Source organism: Amblyomma maculatum, chromosome 11, assembly GCF_055883805.1.
Source record: "Amblyomma maculatum isolate TAMU_Amacu chromosome 11, ASM5588380v1, whole genome shotgun sequence".
In the NCBI taxonomy this organism is placed as follows: Eukaryota; Metazoa; Arthropoda; class Arachnida; order Ixodida; family Ixodidae; genus Amblyomma; species Amblyomma maculatum.
In genome coordinates this window covers 149287440-149309234 of record NC_139354.1, presented here as the reverse complement: position 1 = coordinate 149309234, position 21795 = coordinate 149287440, and the positions used below count along the sequence as shown (strand labels likewise).

At 44.0% G+C, this 21795-nt stretch overlaps 1 protein-coding gene across 1 annotated transcript; it reads right to left on the bottom strand.

The window, feature by feature from the left end:
* Positions 1-8066: 8066 nt before the first annotated feature.
* LOC146175159 (uncharacterized) lies at positions 8067-17374 on the bottom strand. Its single transcript, XM_084583631.1, has 9 exons — positions 17254-17374; positions 15488-15526; positions 15207-15239; positions 14530-14641; positions 11056-11168; positions 10147-10185; positions 9475-9510; positions 8750-8891; positions 8067-8166 (listed from the first exon to the last, which is right to left on the bottom strand). Exons 1-9 carry the CDS (start codon positions 17368-17370, stop codon positions 8144-8146), a joined length of 654 nt encoding a protein of 217 aa, XP_084439757.1. The 5' UTR covers positions 17371-17374; the 3' UTR covers positions 8067-8143.
* Positions 17375-21795: the final 4421 nt, after the last annotated feature.

Here is a 21795-nt window from a genome sequence, read left to right as displayed (position 1 = left end):
TCGTGACTCAAGCCGTAAGAGCTGTGCCAATCCTTCGCGGCTTCCGGCAGCCGTGTTACTGCAGTCGCGAGCGTCCGTGATGGGGACCAGTGTGCCAACGCAGCTACGCGCTCCACCTGCGATATCGACGTCTCAACATTTTGTTGCGCATTGCCGTCATACTCAGGGATAGCGGATGCGGTGTCGTTCGTTGACTAGATCAGAACGGGCTGAGCTGGCTCTGACACTCTCGACAACTTCGTCATCTGCAGTTGTGCACCAGAACATGGCCATGATTTCATTCAGGCTTGGCGAACCGTCAGGAACTGGAGCGTTCCCGCGAGGACTGCGGAGGTGTACCACGATTGGTGTCTGCTGACTGTTGGTCCGTTGTCGTAGCAGGGACGAGACTTCCGTCGTTGCTTTGGGAGTCTGTATCGTGCCCCGCTCGTGTCGACACTGGCTACAGTAGCCCAGTCGTGTCACTAGCTGCGTGTGACGTGCGTCGTTGAGCTACAAGTCGTTCCAGTTCGTCAACCCTTGCCTGCAGAATTTTGACTGTCGTCGGTCCCTCCGTGTCCGCTCATACGTTGTCATCGCTTACTGCCTCAGCTTAGCTGGTAGCTGAGCCGGACGCAGCCAGCGAGGCCTGAAGGTGAATGTTGCCGTCCAGGAGGCTTGTGAGGAGAATGTCCTTACGGCCACTGCACGGCGGTGCACGGGTTCGAAGCTCGTCGGCCAGCCGCCATTTCTTCAACCCGGTAAGAACACTGCCCTCTGTAGATTTCGCTGGTGACCAGATGAATGTGGTCTCGGAACTCGTCGAGGTTGTTCTGCTGCGGACTGTGGATTCCGGTAGTTCTTCGGGCGCGCGAGACGCCTCTGCAGATCCTGTCGGCGGCGCCATGTTAGCAGTGATGCCAGATGAGGTTTTAAAATCAAACTGTTTAATAATACTTAGGAGGTTCGGTTGATCTGCAGAGGGTCGCTTGGCTTGAGTGGTACGCCTTCGTACGCGTCTGCGCTTCGTCTACTCTCGGCTCCGAATGTTTCTCCCAAAGGCGTCCAGTACCCGTGGTTCTTCTCCGAAGCGAAGTTCGAGGGGAGAGCATAACTCAGGCGGGGTTCGCGGGGCGCGTAGTCTCCGCGCGGTCGTAACGGAGGTAGAAGCAGCAGACCAACCGAACGAACGTGCTCATTGCGAGGTTCCATTTGGCGTAAGCACACCCTCTCAGGCAGCCGCGGTTACGGGAAAGTTGGTCGTTTCGAATGATATGTGTGCTGCTGCCGCATGGCTGGTCAAGGCAGTCTGCAGCCACGTAGGAGCTGTGCTTTTTAAGTTGAGATTGCTGCATCCAAAGGTCTCACTGGCATATCGCGCACAGACACAGCAGCACAGTGAAATCGTAGCACGAAACGACATCTGGAGCCTGCTGTGCTTGAGGACATGAATTTCAAAGTACAGAAAGGGACTGTTAATGGCTACCTTAAAAAACGTCGTCAGCAAAGGTTCTGACTTATGACGAAAGAAGATATCATGAAGATGTATGACGAACCACCATATACCGTGCCCTTATACCTCCCAGGTGCTTCAGAAAATGTGTCATATCATTACATTTCTCACAAACGGCGACAGCAGCATGTGTTAATGTAATCGCATTGGAGCGCTGTAGTACTTGGTGGTTAGAACAGCATTAAGGCTGGTGTATTATTGTATCTTTTCACTGTAGTCTAGCACTTTTCCGACTAAGATTATGTGCGACTTGTAATTAATGTTAGAAGTGACTTGTTCTTGAAACAATGTTAATGCAGGGCCAATATCCACTATGTTTCCAATGTTGCAAGTGTAGTTTTTCTGCAGGCACCCTTTTGTATGTGAGACTTCATGCACCGGACAGGCACTTGCAGTCATCACACAATCCCTTGGGGCGGCCACCACATGGTGACCACATGAGTCACACCTGCACACTATGCAGCCTATTTTATGAGAAGTATTTGCTTCTGTCGCCTCAAGGAGCCAGTGTACTGGAGTTCGAGACAACATGCCTGGGCACCCCACTTTGACACTTCTCCCGCCCGGAAACTGCGTCTGACTGCATCAAATGTGTGTAAAAGTGCCAAAAAAGGATGCAACAAGTAGTGAGAAGGCAGCCGAAAGAATGCTCAAGTTCGCATTCATGGGAAATGCTGCAAGAAAGGATGATAAAAAGATGGAGCCGGTTGCTTTCAGTCAATTTGTCAGCAAAACTAATTTTAATGTCAAGAAAACAGGCAGAGGTGCGTGAACCCTGATTTTTCATGGCTTTCTGCTTCACCTGATGGGGTCATAGAGAGTTAAAATGCAATTCTAGAAATTAAGTGCCCCAATGTACTCGACTGCACGCCTTTGAGTAATGCAGGAGAGTATGATGTGCGGAGAGATAGCTCGGGCTACCTATTTCTGGCAGAAAGTGGTGCAAATGGCTACTACAGTGAAGTGCAGTTTCAAATGCTATGCATCAAAACACACATGCTTCTTTTATGTAGGGAGTGCACAGAAGGACTTAATTGGTGAGGTCGCATTTGATGAAGAGTTCATTACGAAACATTTTCTAAGGTTAACGACGTTTTACTTCTTTGAACTCTTACCCCTTATGTCAGACCTTGAGGTTGATGGGGAATTGGATGTTGTTGTAAGATACAGAGAGATCTGCTCGATGTAACCATCCCAGTGCACTAGTATGTAAACTCGTGAGAAATAAGGTACAACATTCATTCGTATGTAATTAAAGGGTCTGGATTATAAAAATAGGTTAGGTAAATGCCATTTTGATGTCTGCGACAGTTGTGGTTTGATTACATGGTTTAATGTCCCAAATAACGCAGGCTATGAGAGACGCCATAGCGGAGGACAAAAATTCTGACAACCTCCGAAAAGTAGCCACTGCAGCCGGGATTCAATCCCTCGTCCTTGGGTTCTGGAGTCTAGCACCCAACCACTGGGCCACCACAGCAGGACGTGACAGCCGTAAAAGCATTTACAATGTTGCTTTTGTATACAGCACGTGAAGTCTAGGTATGTAACGTTTGTTGCGAGTTGGCAATGTATATAGCACCGTGCTGCGATCATGATCATCGTTCTTGCACATGGTGGCAATAAGGCCTTTTCTGTGTAGTTAGAATTGCCTTTCTGACCTGTTGGCGAGTTCCCTGGCTCCTTAGTTGCCATGCAGAAGGTTCTCGAAAGATCTGGCACATTCCATACAAGGTGAAGCGCCGTCATCCCCGGACAATGGGAAAGAGGGTGACGGCAATGCGTACAGAGCTACGCGCTCTCTTGCGCGGGGAAGGAGGCTTTTCTCTCCATGCGGCGCCGCACGGGCCTCGCGCTGCGCCGGCTTGATAAAAATGTGCGCCGATTTTGTGACACCCTTTCAAAACGGGGTGGTAGCAGTTGCTGCTATGCTTGCTTTTTCCCTATGTCCTAATTATCGTTTTAGATCGGTGAAATGTACCATCAATCTATATATTCAATTTTTTGTTTCTACATTACTAACATTAGGTTACTTTTCTGCTTTTAAGCCACCAATCTACCAATCGTTTTTTGCTACCTTCAACCGCAGGTTTATTCACCCGGCCACTGGTACCTCTAAAACCCCAGGGCCTCAGGAAGAGTGACTGCGCGTGCAGCGACTTCCGTATAGATACCATCACATTCGAGTATAAGATGGTCAACTGTTTCTGTGAGTTTGCCACATACTGCACATGCTCCTGCGTGGCGGCGAGGGTGCTCTCCGGTTGCCGAAACGTCGGCTCGCTGTCAGCGGATCACACTGCCTACATCCCATTCTCACTCGCTTCACTCGCTAGCGGCGTCAGCGGCATCAGTTAGTCGCTGCTATCTGTTCGTCGCGCAACGTCCCTATGGGCCCACGCGCTGCTTCTCGCAACCTTCCGAAAGCTCAATGGCTCTGTTCTTTTCTCCGACCACAAAGCTTCTTTCATGACAGCCAAGAACTGTTAGTGGAGTGCTTCGTGATAGAATACGCGTGAAAAATTAAAAATGTTGTCTGTAATTATACATACGTGTCTTGCTAGAAATCTTTGCCTCAATCTATCGAAAAGGTGAAACAGCTGTTAAGCTGCGCTCAAATTTCGCATTAGGAAGTAACGTAATCGTGGGCATTTTTTTTTTTCACCTGTCGCATAACGCTCTTTATTTCTTCGTTCTTACAAGTTAGTTTCCTAGTTCTTTTCCTCCATTGTGAGTCAACGCTTTTTAGATATAGGTGTTTAAATACTTTAGCTGCCCACTTGTTGGTGTCCAATTTCCTCAGGCGTTCCTCATATAATATTTTACTCTGACCATCACATACTTCGAAAGATGCCCAGCCCATATCTCCCTGTACCGCCCCATTCGTAGTTTTGCCCTGACGGGAAGCGCCATCTATGGCAGAAAAATAAAAACTGGGAATATAGGGTTCGCGCCAGCCCCGCGTTCTCCTTGCACTGCCGCACTCCCGCTCCCTTGCGACCACGTTCAGAGCTCTCGCGCTGCATCTGCGGCGCGTCGCAGAGTACCGTCAGTGGCGCGGCTTGAGAAAAGTCGGCCTGCTTGACTTTTATTTTCCGTAAATCGAACTTGAATAAAGTGGAAAGGTTCGTTGACAGTGTGCACTCTCTGAAGTAGACAGTAAACAACTGCCATAGCTACCGGACTCCATGTGCGTTTTGGGGAGTCAACGATGACATAACAAATGCCGCATTATTTATACAGTTCGTTCGCTCGAAAAGCCGCCGACGTAGCAGTAGCAGCAGCCGCACCACGTGTCGGAAATATTTTATCGAAGGCTCCGTAGAAACATTATATTATTGTTACAATAACACAAAAAATAATTTGTGGTTGTAGTTATTAATGATTGATCGACAGGCGAGGAGGAGTTTATGAAATCAATGTAAAGGGAGGAAAAAATTAAAAACGGCCGTGGTTCAAATGTGCCAAAATGCTCAGAATGAAACGCGAATGCTTCGTGAGGCTAATTAAAATATGGAATGCAAATATGAAAATGTCTGACCGAAAATTATTTCAAGTACTAAAAAAATGAAAAGTGCATTCAAAGGTTTCAAACTGCTCGGAATGGAAAGCCAGCGTTTGTCGACGATAAGTGTCGGTATATAAAATTAACAATGAATACAAAATAAACAAATAAAAAAAAATAAAAAAAAAATAAGAAGTGTGAAACACCCTCCGTGTAACGGCGGAGCCTAATTGTCACATAATTTTTGCTCGGTCGGTTGGTTTGGTTTATGGGCTTTGATGCGACAAAGAGAGTCAGTCTGCTAAAAACGACGTAATGGAGGGCTCCAGAAATTCCGACAACCTGAGGTTTCGTAACGTGCATTGACGTCGCACAAAACACGGGCATCTTGCTTTACTTTTGTCCTGCATCGAAAATCTAATTTTCTAGTATATCCTCAAAATACTGAATGATAAGCACTACAAATCGAAGCACTCAGTACCGCACTCGATCGATGTTTTGCGGTGTTGAATATGAAGATCACGCTTTATTTGTTTTCATATGCCATCATTGTATAAGAAATGTTGCCTCTTTGGGAAGAAGGTTAACTGCGTGTTGGACACATTATTCTGTGGATCTGCTATCTATCAACCGAAAAGCCTATAGGTAGGTAATAGACACGCGTTCTCCATTCTTTGAAATATTCCCCACTAAATTGTTCATGAGGGCAGCGGAATGCTTAAGTTCTGGAAATGTAGGCTAGATTAGAAGCTAAGCTGGGAATTTAGCTTTGAAGAAGCTTGTCTCATCTATTTCGGTTCTCATGTTATGTTTCGACTTGAATTTTGTGAGAATATGGGCTATACTTGCGCACAACTGGTTGGGAAAACGCAGTGTTCGGTGCCGATGGGTAAAACCAGTGTTCGCGATGCACAGGCGTAAAGAGCTAGAGCACAAGCACATGCGCAACGATGTTAAGAAAATGTATAACAAGAGTAAACTTCTAAGGATGTTTCTTGAAGTTCCTTTTTTTTCTTCTTCTTCTTCTTGTTGGTAATGGTCCCGTCTCCTTGCTTCGTCGAAAGAATTTCAATGGGCCGAATTAAATTAACAAACTGATTTAATTAAACTAATAGGTTGAATGGATGAACAAACACAGCACAGTTGAGAGGAAGAACAAATAAAACACAGAGTTGGGTCGCCCTCCGGCTTAGGACAGTCCGTCGTCCCAAGCGAGCGTACGGGAGAACGTCCGTCTTCTCCTTCGCTCGGGCTGCAACTCCTCGGGCCACCCATCGCACCTCGTCGTTTTCGCGCGCTTTCCGTTTCCGTGAAAACGTCCTTGGTGTCCCCCCCGTTCACACAGATTCGTGGAATACCGTAGCCGAGGCCCAGTTCGCCGAAGCGTCCCAACCCCGGCCTTTCCACCACTGGCATTCCACTCTCGAGGACGCGCACGAGATTTACGACCGCGCTTTACACATACAAAATAAGAAAAACAACACCCAACGGACGCTCGACGGGGTCCGCCGACGGAGTTCGGAGCCTCGCGCGCTAGCCACCAGGCCAAACACCGAACGGCAGAGTGCCCTCCAATGCGCGAGACCCCTCGCCCCTCAAGAAAGACACAAAACAGATAACGCGCACAAGCAGGGACACTTCACACTATAACCCAAAAACAAGAAAAGGTCCCCCCTCCCTGGGTACGGCGCCGCTCCGCCCGCGCGCCTCGCGGGCCGGCTGCCCGAAACGGCAGGAAACACAAACACACACAAAAAGAAAACTCGAGAAAACATGCACTGTTGACGACCTTACAACAAGCTTGAATGCTTTATGTTCATTTTATTCGCTACCTGAGGATTGAACAAGGACGCTTACAAAGTTATCATTTGCTGAGGAAAATTTGGGAAGCTAATAGTACCTTTCAGAGAGTGATAAAAGTCAATGTTATCTCAAATTTGCTTTTTCATAACAGGCATGGTCGTACCATGAAAAGTTAGCTTTTTGGCAAGGCGAAAGATGCCTTTGCAAAGCTCTTATTTCAAAACGAAGCTGCGTTGGGCTTCATTTACATTATTAGGAAGTAAACTCATGCACAATGAGCCAAGATAGCGACCTCTTCGCCCGCGAATTGAAAAAAACATTCATGCTATAAATGCAATGATGCTTTACGGCGAGCAACTGTCAATTTTTAATTTATTGGCCGTCTTCTACTCTGTGAGCGAACCGTCAGCCTGTTCGCCTCTCATCTTCCCTTTCATAGCTGGCAAGGAGACCACGATTCTTGAACAGATACCTTCTGAATCGAATCTTTTTATCTTTTAGTACAAAGGCTTCAACTGAGAGAGCGTGCGTGCCAGGCGCCGCTGTTGTTATTTTTTTTTTGGGGGGGGGGGGGCGTTTCTGCCATCGCGAAAAATTTGTTTCTCGAAGCAGCACGGAAAACATCCCATGCGGAGACTGCTGCTCCCCAGATGGACAGAACAGCACGTGTGCACGCGCGCCACCTCCAGTGTCAAAGAGGCCGCGCCGGCGGCGCCTGCGCGAGCTATTCCCAGTAACGCCGCTTCGCCCTCTCGGCGCTGTAGTCGCGCGCCGAAACTTGAACTTGGGTTTCCTACTGGCATCGCTCATAACGGGAAAAGGTTTAAACAGTTGCTGACGCATGTGCTTCTCCATCGGCAACGCAGCATGTGTGCACTGCGAGTGACCCACAAATGTTAAGGTTTGCCTTTATGTTCTCACGCTGCCCCGTCCACAGACGATAAAGCTGTTCATGCTCAAACGTTTCAGAATTATTTTCTACGTATAGTGTACTATATTGGTCGCCTGAAATCTGCTAATTATGAGGTTTCATTCTAAGCATAACAATTTTATAAATGAATGTAGCTATAATGCTACAAAAAAAATGTGGGGATGCCCGCTTGCCCCTTAGTTTCAGTACGAAGGCTGTGTGACTCCAGAAGCTACGAAAGGCATTGAAGTAGTAAGTATGTTTCAGGAAGCCATCTCACAAGGTTTATAATCACTGTATACCCAACATCTTAAGGGCGAATTGCTATTGAAAGAAATGTGGCAGGTCTTGGAATACGTTTTCATGATGCGTTTATTCAAATTTCTACAATCTACAAGTTCAGTTAGGGCTTGCTTGAAGAACTGTAAAAGCTTTATTTGCCTGTGCCTGACATGCCTGAAAATAAGCAAAACATAAAGGCCAGTGAGTTTGTTTTCTCACGAAAAAGGCATATCACATGAACTACATGAGCGAAACGCCACAAATTTATCAATAATAAATATCCTATGTGTAGCAACAAGACGCGCGTATAGTGCGAATAAAACTCTCGTGTAGGTTTATTTTCCACGTAGGACGATTATTCAAAATTCCCAAAAGGTGTCTCGCGCTCCTTAGACCTCATAGGAAAATGACACCATTAGGCATTTTTTTTAAAGCACATATTAGATACAAATTTCTATATGTAAAACTCCTCGTGCTCCGTGTTAGTGAAGCATAACAGCCAGCTGTTGGTGCCACAGAGTTACTGATTTTCTAGAAGAAACGGTTTACCAATCAGTATGTCGGGAATAATTCATTTGCAAAGATATCATTTAAATACAACATCAAGTTTTTTTATAAAACTAATTTTGGTGTGTACATGGGCCTCTTCCGTTAATCGAGAAGCTTCACTCGTCAGTAATCGGAGCTGGAAACGGCTACCATATATGTTTTTCACTTCTCGCCTACGACTTTTCTCTCTCATGGATCAGGCACTCACAGAGCACGTTGTCGATATCACGCAGTGCTGCCGCCAGGTAGGATCCCCCCATGGAGGCCACGTCTGTGCGTTTGACGAGGTCGCACAGCAGGGAAACGATCTTATCCTGTGGTGCATTGGGCAGGGCGTTCTTCAACAGGCACTGAGGGAGAAACGGATTGATAAGCGGATATAGCACAATAATGTGTACACTGCATTTTCGGTGAAATAATTAAACTTGTTGAGAAAAGCATCTAGGCGCTCTAAAGCTCTGTACAGTGTCAGATGCTCATATGTAGGGATACCAATATAGCCTTTTTTGTGAATAAATGAATCTCGCCTTAAATTATTTTACGCCCTTCTTTTTCTCTGCTTTGAACTTGTATTTGCGAGCTGAACGTAGGTGATGCAATAGAGAGGGCAACGAAATATTATTTTATTTTATTACTTTGTTTAAAAATTAGCGCCCCTTCACAAGTCTCTTTTATTGCACTTTCCAGGAATTGGTAGCTGGTGAACTGATAAGCCATTTCGAGAGCAACTGTAGGTTCTATTCTTATATTTAAAGGTCGCGTTTAATCTCGCATGCAAAAGAACGCAGTTTACTTTATCATTATCGGGCAAATATTTCATAGTGCCGTAATGTAGTCTAAATGTACTATGCAATGAGATAGAATACTTTAAATCAAGCAGCTTTTAAAGGAGTAAGAGAACACTGGAATATTTAACGATGGTTGTCAACTTACCAAGACGTACTTAACGAGCGGAGACACAAGGCTGGTCTGTAATAAAAAATAGCGGAGAGATGGAATTGAGAAACAGACGTTCCTTTCATTATATGCCGGTAATGAATTTCCGACTCTTTGTTTCTTTTGGTAAGAAACAAGAACGGGATTACAAACTGAAATGCCGACTAAAATGTTCAGTTTCTTTACGAGAAATAGACTAGTATTGGGCTTCACTTTTGGTAAAAAAAAAAAAAAATCAGTTGAATGAGTTTTTGTATGAAAATCGTGAGAGTCGACTTGCTTATAACGTTACAAAGTTTTAATTACCAAAAAACTAGAAAAAATAAAAAAATATTTTCAAATAAATAGCTCGCAGAGTGAGTGAAACATGAACATGCTTCCTCTCAGAATGACAATAGCAAAGATGTCTTGAATAATGCTTTTTTGATGTTTCGGAATATTTTATCCCTAGCTTCGTCCGTTGCACTGAAGTAGACTCTGTTAACACCGGGACGGTTTTGAAAGCATTCAAATAGGCTTAATACGCTTCAGTGTCAGTGCTTTGGTTAAATTAATTAAGATCGCACGGAGACATCTCCGGAACATAACTTTAAGGATTGTGGAATGTTTTGTCCTAAATTCAGCATTGATAGCACACATAAGTTCTTTCGTTGAAGTTGAGAGACTTACGCTTGATTTCTGGCATTCCGTTCCGAAATTGGCGGAGCACTGCGGCAATAGAGGGAGAAAAAAAAAAAAACAGAAACGAAAAAGTACACTTAGTACTGAAAATCTTAGAGGAGGTATTTTTACGTTGAAAGGAAAGAGACGCGAATTTTACGTGTTGCTTAGGATTACGATAATAGCCAGCATTTTAAACATCTGCAAAATATCCCCGGCCTTCCAGGGTGCAATTCGTAGTTACGGCGTTTCATCGCTGAACCTAAGAAAGCGGGATCGAATACCGGCCGCGGCGAGCGGTTTTCGCTGGATGCGAAAATTACGGCGCCCAGGTGGTCGAAATTTCGTCTGCCCTTTAATACGACGCCTGCATAGCTTGAGTCACTTCGAGGGTTAAACCCTTTAGACCAATAAAACCGAAATGCACAAGAAGAACGACCATTTCTCACTCGAGATCTCTCGAGTATTTTAAGGCTCTTTCAGTTTGCTGCAAATTTCTTAATGGCAGTGAGGATGATGATACAAATATGAGGCCTGCGGTATGCAGTTTTTTAAAGCAGTGAAACGAAACCTGTCTATTACAGTATAGCTGTAACATTCCTAAAGTGAAAGGTTAGCGCTAGTTTTACTGCGCACTAATGAAATCAAAAGACTTTTTTTTTTTTTTTTTGCAGTACGCAGCCGCATTCGTACTCTATATTTTTACAGCTGCTCGGGTCACATTTGCAAACATAGTATACCTACCAGGCTTGGTCTAAGTGAGTTTGAATGCATTTTCTCGGTCATATGACCTTTAGCATCACCGAATATTCTTCAAATGGGCCTGGCAAGATATCACAATGGAGCTGTAAAATATTTTTATTTATAGCAAGTAACGTTAAGGTTTCATTTCTTTATCTTATCCGGTAGCCCACTTACCTTTCCCACAACATTGCTCGGTAGGGGGACTGAGAAGGTTCCTTTGGTGCAACGAGTTAGCTGCACTGTTCCCGGCTTCGTTTGGTCGAGGGAGTTCTTCAAATCTTTGGCCACTGTCGAAAACAAAGCAGGGTTCAATGCAATAACTTATTCGTATTCTGACTACCTCGGTCGTTTCTCGGTTTAATTTTGTTATTCCATAAGTGTCTCATTTATTGTAACGTTAGAGTTGTCGTGGCTACATTAATTCCTGCACCCGCTTTCAAAACGCGAGACGGACAGAAAGGACCTTAATGAAAAGCAGAGAATTTAGCACGTGTGTATAATTAGCTCACATGCTGCTGTGTGCATACGAAGGAATTTGGGAAGCAGGGATGAGAGAGGAGTGGAAAATAAATAAAATAAAAGTAGCGGCAGATAGAATCAGCCATTAAATGCGCGCTAAACTGCATCATCCATTAATGTAACACCATGAAGTGACTACATGCATAGTGCTATAAACGGACTTACAAAGTTCACAGCCTGAAAAATGTGTGAGGGGGATATGCAAGGGGAAATAATAGCTTGTCAATATGTCCACATCAAGCATTGCGCGTAAAACATTCCTCGGTGTTAAAGAAGACCGCTTGTAGTGTAGGCCTATAGCGAACCGCTGCTGCAGTTTCCCGCGTACTTCTAGCGGTACCAAGTGTCCGCCATACCACTGTAGTGGTAACACGACTTAGATTACTGCAGCTGTATAGGGGCGGAGGGGGAACTTATATAAACTGAAGGCATGGTTCAAAAAAAAAATAAAAAAAAGGACGATGAGTACGGTAGATCGGTCTGCATCGTGTTTATGCGCTGCTTCATCAAGCTTCCTAATGCGAGTTTTCCTGCCTTACCGCACCTATAATACACTTTGGTTCATTCGATTTTATAATTTGCGCAATCTTATTAGGAACCTGTTATCAAGGACGCCTGATCTAACCGCACGGAAGCTCCAGCTTCTCGCTCAATCATTCGACTGCTAAGCGGGGCTCATGTGGTTGCGAGATGGACGGAAAGAAGCAGTAGTCAACAACAAAAGAGTGAACGGTTACGTCCAGGGCATTCTAGTTTGGATTTTACGATCATCTGGATGAAAAATCGAGGTTATCACAGACTTATCCCAATGCTCAATGTTTTGCCGGAAGTGCTAAGAGTTAGCTAATGCCTCATCCGGCATGTGTTGAGCATTGTTCCTGCAAAACGTTATCTGTGCTCAGCTTCTTTGGCGAGGCACTGTAAGTGAGCAGTGTTTGAAAACAATAGGATTCGCTTGCTGCTTCCTACGAATAAAATATATGTCGTTCAGGAGCACTAAGAACGTTTTTAGGTTTTGTATTATCTGCATGTTTTAGTCTGGTTCCTTACAAAGCGCTAAAAACGTTCGTGCAATATGTTTTTTCTGCCTACGTACTAATGAATATCTGGCAAGTAGGTAGACTTTCTTCAGTTCAAATCAGAAAAAAAATGTGTATTTTAAATATGCTAGGCTCCAGCTGCATGGCAATGAGTAAATGTTTCAAATCAAGTGTACAACTAACTGAAGCATCGCCGAATGTTTTTCTTGGCCGCGAAATTCTTTAGGCCGACTGTTGCGCATGACTATGTTAAAATAACGCCTTCCGAATATATCATTTCGATGAAGGAACAATGCATAACAGCTTTGTTTCCTCATATCTGCACTGATATGTTTTGCATTCACCGGCACTGACTGAAACACATCCATCGATGCAGTTCATTTTTGGCTTTTACTAATGAAGAGCGCGTGCTGAGGCTAAGGAGATTACAAGGCCTGTCCCACGCTCTGGCGTACTAGGTCGCCGACACCTTATTACCTTATTGCCGTCATTTATCAACTGGACGATTGCAGCTACTTAATTGCTTACAGCGAACACAAAGCGAGCTTTTCAGATGCATGACTCGGTGGCTATATTACTCACTTCGGAGAATAAATAAAACTGCAAACTCATGCAATGCTAGTTGTGCGCAGTCCAAAATCGGCAAGTGTAACATCAACAGCAGGTCTTTGTTTTCCTACAGATAGGTGTCATTGTTTCGCCCTCAAAAACAGGGATTTATATATTGCGACACATTAAGTACGATTTGACAAATATTTGGCCGGTGATGTTATTCGAATCGTTATAGCTCTTCAAACGTGCAGTAAATAAGTACTGCACGTGATCACAGCGTTCAGCATATGGAGCATGAAGAAATCCATTTGAATGTTGACATCTCGTGAGGCGTGATACTTCGCCTCCAGTAGCGATGCTTCATTACAGCTATGTGATATCTGCTCGAACGTGTACACGTAATCTGCTGTGCATAGCACCGCGATTCGCCAGGACCCCATATGATTGAAAAAAATCAGACACAAGGCAAATGTTTCCGTTTTATACCTACGCGTAACGAAGTTATGGTTTCTGCTGTGCAGCTACAGAGCGGATCGTAGCCAAGCTGGCAAGCAGCTGCAGTGATCAACCAAGTTGCTCTTCTAAGCCAATCTCAATTAAAACGCTGCTATTCAGAACAGTAACGCTGACATAAAAATACAATCTGAAAGAGAAAACTTACGATATCCCAACAGGCGCAGCTGCGCCTCGGCGCCTTGTATTCGCAGTCCTACTTTACGCTTGGTCCCTTTAAAAACAGGGGGCGCTGCGTGTCTGATTTTAGTAGGATGTTTCGATGCCCGGGGGCGCGCGCACCGAGGCACCCTAAATTTAGGCGCATCGCCTAAGCAACGCTGGTTACCTACAGGGCTGTGACGTGTTGATGGTTACTAACAATTAGTTGTTAGTCCGATCACACCAGGAGCTTGCATGGAAAAATATTCTCTGCTTAGTCGGTGAATATTATTAATTCGCGTTGAGAATTTAATGGAATTGTAGTGAGCTGATCGCGCACCGTGTGAAGAAGGTTTTGTCTGTTTTGGATGATTAATGGCTTCAGGCTACGGAAAAGGAACTTAAACTAGTATTGGTAGTTATCCCCACTGCAGCAAGTAATATAAAGCGCTCAGGAGAATGCTCTGCGACATCAGTTTTTTTGGTCTTTCCTTATTGGTGCTCAGAGTACGTTAGTCCCCTATGTGGATACAGAACACAAAGCTACTTCACTTAATATATCTAAAACAACAACGGTATTGACATGAAGAGGGCTCGATGTTATGAACTGGAACACTGTATGGAGACAACGGCAATAATAATGGCGCTAAGTGCTACTTTTATGACACATAAAGAACGAGACTTTGCATTTGAATGTGTAATTCAAAGTGTGTGACTGAATTGGAAATTTTGAACGCAGCCTAGAAGTGCCGTTGTTGAATCCAGAACAGTATACACAATAGTTTGATATTAGCTTAAGCGAAGGCCTTAATATCCACATTGCGTTTCTAAAGTTAATAGGAAATTTTCTTTTTTATTATAACAAGTAGTTAAAGAAACGTACGTGCTTCACTCTTGGCATTTTTCGTAGCGTTGACGAGTGCATAGAAGATGTCACCATATGCCACAACTACATCAGTGGCCTTGTTCATTTCCTTCAGGGCATCATACACACACTGAAAGACATGAGAGAGGTTTGCATGGTTTCACACTGATGTATGCGACATTTCGCATTAAAATAGAACAAGCCTTTATCTGTGTACGCAGTGCATAGAAAACCAGTTCCGGAACAAAGCTTGATAACCAAGCATTCTGCAGTATCGTTCTGACAATGAGATTGCAGAAACTGGGTGTACTGAACGTTAAGTACGAGACATATTGGCGGCCACGGGATTTATTAAAATGTGCATAGGTGGTGAGAGGAAGAAAACGTAATGATAGTTTTAGTTTTTTCTCGATAAGACGCTGATATGTGGAATTGCGGCCATTTTCCTTGTTTTGCATACCTGAGTGACTGCTGATCGTGATAATACGACTTCTCTGAATGCGAATCTTTCCAGTAGATACAGTGCCCGAAAAGTGCCCAGAATGGCTGTCTCAAGCCATAAGAAATTTGGTTTGTGACCGCTTTTCTATTCAGGCTGGTAGAAAGATTTATCTACAAGCAGAATACCGCTTTCACACGGTAGACTGGTTTCTGAAGTGGTGCGAGATATATATATTACTGCTTCGAAATCTTACCGTTACGATAGGCTTAACAGCATCGATGGCGGCCTTCGGAAGACATGGAAAAGAAAAAGTACAATTAATTGTGTTTTAAATCAGTGCCAAATAGAAAATGATTTTAGTTTTCCTTATACGGTGTACTAAAACGGTGGGAAAGTTGTGCGAACCATGATCCTTATTTTAAGCACAACTAATCCCAAGAAGTGAGCAATTGAGACAGAATACTCTTTTTTGAGACTTTTTTTAAATTCATAACAGATAACTACGATCGTTCGAACTAGCTTAAAGGAACTCACCTGTGAAGGCTTGCAGCTTGTACTGACTTGGCTTAAACACTGTGATAGAAAGGAAAAACATTTCACATATTACATAAAAGCAACGCTGAAACGCTTAGCACTTCCAAAACACAACCGATCAGCGAACAACTTTCGTGCTATGATAGGGTACGTGTAGGTGTGACGGTAGGTGTGACGAAAGATGTGTACGTACATTAACCCCCCCTTAAAGTTGCTCGTTTGGGGGTTTGCCTGGCACTGGCCAAGCTGATAATGAAGCCGAACTGACTGCGTCTTACATCAGTGCGCAAAATAATTCCATATGTACTGATGGAAAATAGGCTATCCTGAAGTGCGTACAGACGTACAGTGAAAATGCTTAGTGACAGCGTGGAATTCTTGGTAATCAACCAAATATAGTTCATATTTGGTAGGAATTATTGGTATATTTAAACATAGAAGGAACAGCTTTTTGTACTTATTGCTTTTCGTCTGTGTTCGCAGTAAGCGCCCACCTGTGCCTTGGTTGAACGTATGTTTGTCAGAGATTTGCTGCTTGTAGAACCTGACCCGAAAAGAATCATAAATATGCTCGAAAATGCGTAATGCAGAGAGTGCGTATTTATTTCCCCAACATTAGGCCGTTTTGCTATTCCTGAGCATTATGCGAGAAGAGATAATGTGATTAGTGTGGTCTTTTGTTAATTTCGTACCATCAGGTATAAACGGTGAATGTTAGGAGCAGGGAAGAATAAGTCCTCAGTATTAATTTTCTGAGAATTGTATGAAAGGTTTCTGTAGATTGTTATATATTAATGTTGTAAAATATGTTCACTGGCTATCCAGTACCGTCGAGCATTTACGTCTCTGTAAAACGTTGGCAGCGCTTGAAAGGCCAGCTTTGTTGTTATTCAGTTCAGTTCAGTTCAGTCGTTCAGTCGTGTCCGACTCTTCGTGACCCTGTGGACCATGTCACGCCACGCTTTCCGGTCTCTCACTATCTTCCTAACATCACATAACTTCATCTGCAGTGCCTCGAGGATGCCATCTAACCATCGCGTTCGCTGCCTACCCCTTCTCCGGCGACCCTCAACCTTTCCCAACATCAAATCTTTCTCCAGCGACTCCTCTCTTCTCATCAGATGACCAAAGTAGCTGAGCTTTAACTTTAGAATTTGACCCTTCAATGAGCAGTCAGGGTTTATAGTCGACAATATTGACTGATTTGATCTTCTGGCAGTCCAAGGAACTCTCAAGTCTTCGCCAGCACCACAATTCAAACGCGTCAGTTCTTCGGCGGTCAGCCTTTGTTGTTATTACAGTGAAGTATTTGTAATGAAGAGACAACTTCTTCACCATGTTAAATTTAGAATGAGGCATTCAAAAGCAGGAGACTTGAGAGCTGTGTACTCCAAAACGTAACACGAAAGCCAGTGATTCAATACTATAGTTTTGACATTACGCCTTAAATGTACAGTAAATATTATGCCCTCATAAGAACGATTTTATGCGAAGCTGATCGCTTATGTAAAGCCATACGTGACTCGTCCGAATGACAATATTCATTAAATATTGAAGAGCTTGGCTTTCAGCTTGCTTGACGCACCATTTTCTGGATGAATTAATTTCTGGAAATGTGGCGTATCGGCTGGTCGGTGATGTTTTTGGCACTGAAGAGTTTTAAATATGAAAATTTTCACCCAGGGAAATAAGCCGTGGCTGTTTCATTTAATAGCTTTGCGCTCTTGCAATCACTGCATATGAAAAATTCAGAGAAGAATGCATACCTTCTTGAGGTTGTTTACATCCGGTATGGTAGCATTCTTGCAGGTGCCTGAAAGAAACGTGTGGGACAATGTCACAACAGTGAGCACAAAAAGATACACTTGAGCATGTAAATACATTCGATTAGAAGAGAACCTGAATTAGAAGGCGTGATAAAATATCAGTAAATAAAAAATGTTCCCTCTAACAAAATTTGCAATGAGGCAGTGTTGGTAAATCCCGCATTTCTTAAATTGGTCATTGCTGTTGAAAGTCTTATCCCGAATACTGGAGGTCAGTAATGACTCCGAGTAAGAACATTCGCCTGATGTGATTGCACAGCTGAGATAGTCTGCATTATTTCTGCTTGTCAGAGTTGCATGCTGTAACCCAGCGACCAGCTTGGGGCCCTTTGGTCTGAACATCCCCCCTAACTAAAAAAATGTGTGAGCCTCAATTTCTAATGTCGATGGAAACCTTGTTCGGTACAAAGGGCATAAGCTTCATAATGATCCAATGCTGGGCTTCTATTAGACAAAACGCTCGCGAAATTGTCCTGGGCCCTCTCTCTCCCGCCTTCCCCCTTCCCCGCTTTCAGCTATGCATGGCTTGCAGAGGTGAAATAATGCCATCGGGATTCGGGATTGTCAGTTTTGTTAAGCTAAAAATGTATCTTCTCGGTACACGAATTGAGGCACAAAATATTCGGGTTGAATTAATTGATGCGACTGACAGCTGCAAGAGTTCGTTTACTATATTGATTTCTTCAGGGCGACGGCACGTGAGCTACCTTCATTAACATTGCGTCGTAAGCTAAATTCTCCACGTCAAAAAGGAACAACTTAGAGGATACCCACAGCCAGCTGATGAACATTTCAGAAGAAATAAAATTCACACACGATTGGTAGAATTGAAAGAAACAAAGCGATGTGAATTTGTCGGAAGATGAGTGAAGCTTACCACTCGAACCAGCTGATAATACGCTTTCAATATTGACAAAGGCAACACAAAATAATACTGCTAAGGCCTTCATGTCTCGAACGGTGGTCACAGACCAGATTCTGGGTGACGAAAGTGAATACGTTGCCTTTAACGTGGTCGCCTAGAGTGCAGTAAAACACTGTGAACCCGAATATTTAAGGAGCTGTGCGCGCCTTAGGCTGACGCTACACTCGGCAAACGAGCTCATAAATTTTCCACGCGCTGAGGAAGAAAAGGAGACATGAGTTCCTGTGACACATGTGATTGACCTGCACTGCTTCGCACGTTAAACATAATCCGCGACTGTTTACGCTGCCGGACGCACATGCCCGTATTTATTTTTGGATAATATTCTTTTACCTCTGGCCGAAGCGGTGGCCAAGTCACCACTACTAAAGCAAGCGCGTTGAAAGGAAGCACTAGAGACAGCTATTTACAGCGGTTTTGTTCGAGTCCTTCCCCTGTTATCTGTGTAATGTTTCCTGGTTAACGACCGAGTGAGAGACTTTTTTTTTACTTTTTGTTGGTATGCACTAGTTTCATCCGGTAAGAATACCATAATGCACTACTGCATCTGCTAGTCGTTTCTTTAGTGTCTGTGACCTGTTCATGGCAGCTTTAGGAGTAATTGCTAAATAACCTTCAACTGAAAGTGATGCCAACGCTCTTGGCGAAGATCACCTGCGTTAATGTAGTCGCTTACCTGGAGCCTGTGATGCGTCAGTGTTTCGTTCTGAGCCAGTATTTCGGCTCGCACAAGGCCCTGGTTGACTGACTGAACTCAACTGTGAAGACATCAACGATGATGTGGCATCCTCGCAACGACCCCGTGGATCATCACTATCATCATTTAATATCCCTAAAGGGCCCCTGTCGGGGTATTACATGAGGGGGAGCGAAACGAAAACAAGGTACTGAACAAAAAACAATGATAACTATAACAAAATAGCACCAAGCGCAAAAAGAAGCAAACAATGCGCTAGCCATGAAAAAGGCTTATCAATATGCGGAGAACATCCCACTTGCTGTGAGAGGTTCAGCCTGCAGGGCTAGTACGCAGTAATTACAGGATAAATGTTCAGCATAAGAAAAATTACACGAACATGAACTCAAGCTAAATAACCGAGTCGACAGAACATATCCTAACAATATCTTCTTAAACCTAGCAGTGTCAGGGTCATTATCGATTGGATCGGGCAGCAAATTCCATTCTTCAATTGCGGTCAGGAAGGAGGACTTATTAATTAAAAGCGTTAGTGGAACCACGATATCCTCGGACGCTATTAGAATTAAAGAGGCTGCATGGCGTACAAAAGGGAGAAGTTATATACAGAGATATTGGAAGTTAAAATATAACTTATGAAACAAATAGCGGCGCAGTTTTGCGTCTGAGAGCTACGTAAGTGAGGCCAAGCGAAAACTTGATTGCGCTTATGCTGGAATGAAGGTCGTATGTTGACGATATTAAGCGTGCTGCGCTGTTTTGAACAGATTCAAGCATGTTAATTAGTGATTACTGATGGGTACTTCATATCGCGGATGTGTATTCAAGCTATACTGTGAACAAACGTTTCATATTGTTATGAGCGGGGAAGAAGAAGCGGGCACTGGCGTGGGCAGGCGCGCTCCCCATCATTCATTAAACGTCATCTACGATCGCCATGGTCATGTTCGGTCTCTTTTGTTCATCTGCTTGCCGCCCGTATTATTTTGATAAAGTGCGGGATACGTCATCATCCCTCGTCTTGGCCCGAAGCTTCGGCGCCCTGTGTCTTCTTGAGCCGACGGCAGCCGTTTCCTGGGACGTCGCATCGCCTGGCGGTTCCCCAGCCTATCGGACTCGACCCCCTCTCTGACCACAAGACACGAAAAAGACAAGTAGCTCGACGTTAAGACACTACCGTACCCAGACGCCACGAACACGTGAGGACACATCACAGCACACCGTGCATGAAAGATCTGACCAAAGGATCCGACCACCCGAGACGCCGATCGTAGGAACCCACCAACCCAATACAACACTACGCTTGAAGACACCTCCCCCGCCTGTGCCGTTTGATGCGTGCCTGGGATCCAGCCGTGAAATCCTGGCAACCTATACAGCGAAGGCTTCCTGGTCCAGGTTTCGTCGGTCACCATGGCGGCAAGCCGTTAGCTTCTTTCTCGTATGTCTTCACCGATCCACACATGATCATCATCATGTTCCTAATCTGATAAACTTTAACTTCGTTCTCTTTTCGGGGAAATCGCTCTGTGGCCCCGGGTAGTTTTACGGGTGAGGAAGAAGGGGGCACTGGCGTGGGCAGGCGGGCTCGCGCTATGTCCGCGTTCATTCATTAAACGTCATCTACCATCGCCATCAAATTAGGGGAGAAAACCACTACACGCCATCGGTCCTATTTTCTACTTTCTTCATCGGCTTGTCGCCCCGTAACAATATACCAGTTTTTGTATGCTAGGAGAGGAAGTTTAAAGTGGCCTTCTGTTAAAAGAAAATGTACGTGAATCTTTGAAAGTGATTTTAGTGATATGGTATGTCCAAGCCAGTTTGCCATTGATAGTAACGTCAAGGTAACGATAGGAATTTACTTGCGATATCTCCTCACAAGGGTAAGTTACGTTGGAGTACTTCCGTGAAATTTGAATATAACTGCGCTTCCTGGTAGTAAGTTTCATCATTCACAATGTGCTAGCATTAATGAGAGTGCTGGCAAGCTTTCCTACCTTTCCACGTAAATTCCAACCGATGTGATCATTGCTTCTGGTAGCTGTTTATGTGCTTAAGGTCTTCATTTGTATAAACAGTTATTGTTGCTGCTTTTTTTATTTGTTCATTGACGCTGAACTCTACCATTATTGTGGATTGCATATGTATGTTTGCACAGTGGCAACATGTTTTGTTCTCGGGCGCTGCGCTACTGAGTGAAATTCCTATTTAAGTAAATGTGGTGTTTCATTGTACTGTTTTCTTATACCTTAAATCAATCCCTCATGCCGGGTTTTATTCAAGAAATTTGTATAGACAGCGTTTACAGAGATATGTTCGTCTATCCCTATAGACTTTGCTTGCTTTCTTTTTCTTTTTTTCCTGTATTACTTACTGCGTGCCATTTATATGCTTTACCTGCCTTCTGGTACACCTGTGTCTTGGTGCTGCACCCCAACAGCCAAAGGCGCCGCCAATACCTGCACTGAAATCAAATGTGAGCACCAATTGAGACGCCCCGTCTCCCTCTTGAATTGTTTGCCATCAACCTTGGTTATCGATTGCTTGTTTCCAAATTTAATGCGCGGGCATTCGCTTTTTTGTGTTCGCCAACCTTTTTGTGTTCGCGTGGCGGCGAAATGCGCCTAGATTTTCGTTTTTTTTTTCCACCCCTCTTGCCAATTATCCCCTTCGTTTTCTCTTTCTCTGCTTTCTGTGGCTGTTATTGTAATTCCTTTAAAAAGGCGTTGAGCGCACTGTAAACCATTCTTGAAAAAAGGTCGTATATATATATATATATATATATATATATATATATATATATATATATATATATATATATATATAATTATACCGGGTGTCCCAGCTAACTTGAACC

What these genes read in the sequence shown, in the direction of transcription:
- LOC146175159 (XM_084583631.1), bottom strand. Translation starts at nt 17,370, where the DNA reads ATGTATTTACATGCTCAAGTGTATCTTTTTGTGCTCACTGTTGTGACA. An exon ending in ATGTAAACAACCTCAAGAAG is followed by an intron (nt 15,527 to 17,253) that starts GTATGCATTCTT and finishes TTTCTATCACAG; the next exon opens with TGTTTAAGCCAAGTCAGTAC. An exon ending in CAAGCTGCAAGCCTTCACAG is followed by an intron (nt 15,240 to 15,487) that starts GTGAGTTCCTTT and finishes TGTCTTCCGAAG; the next exon opens with GCCGCCATCGATGCTGTTAA.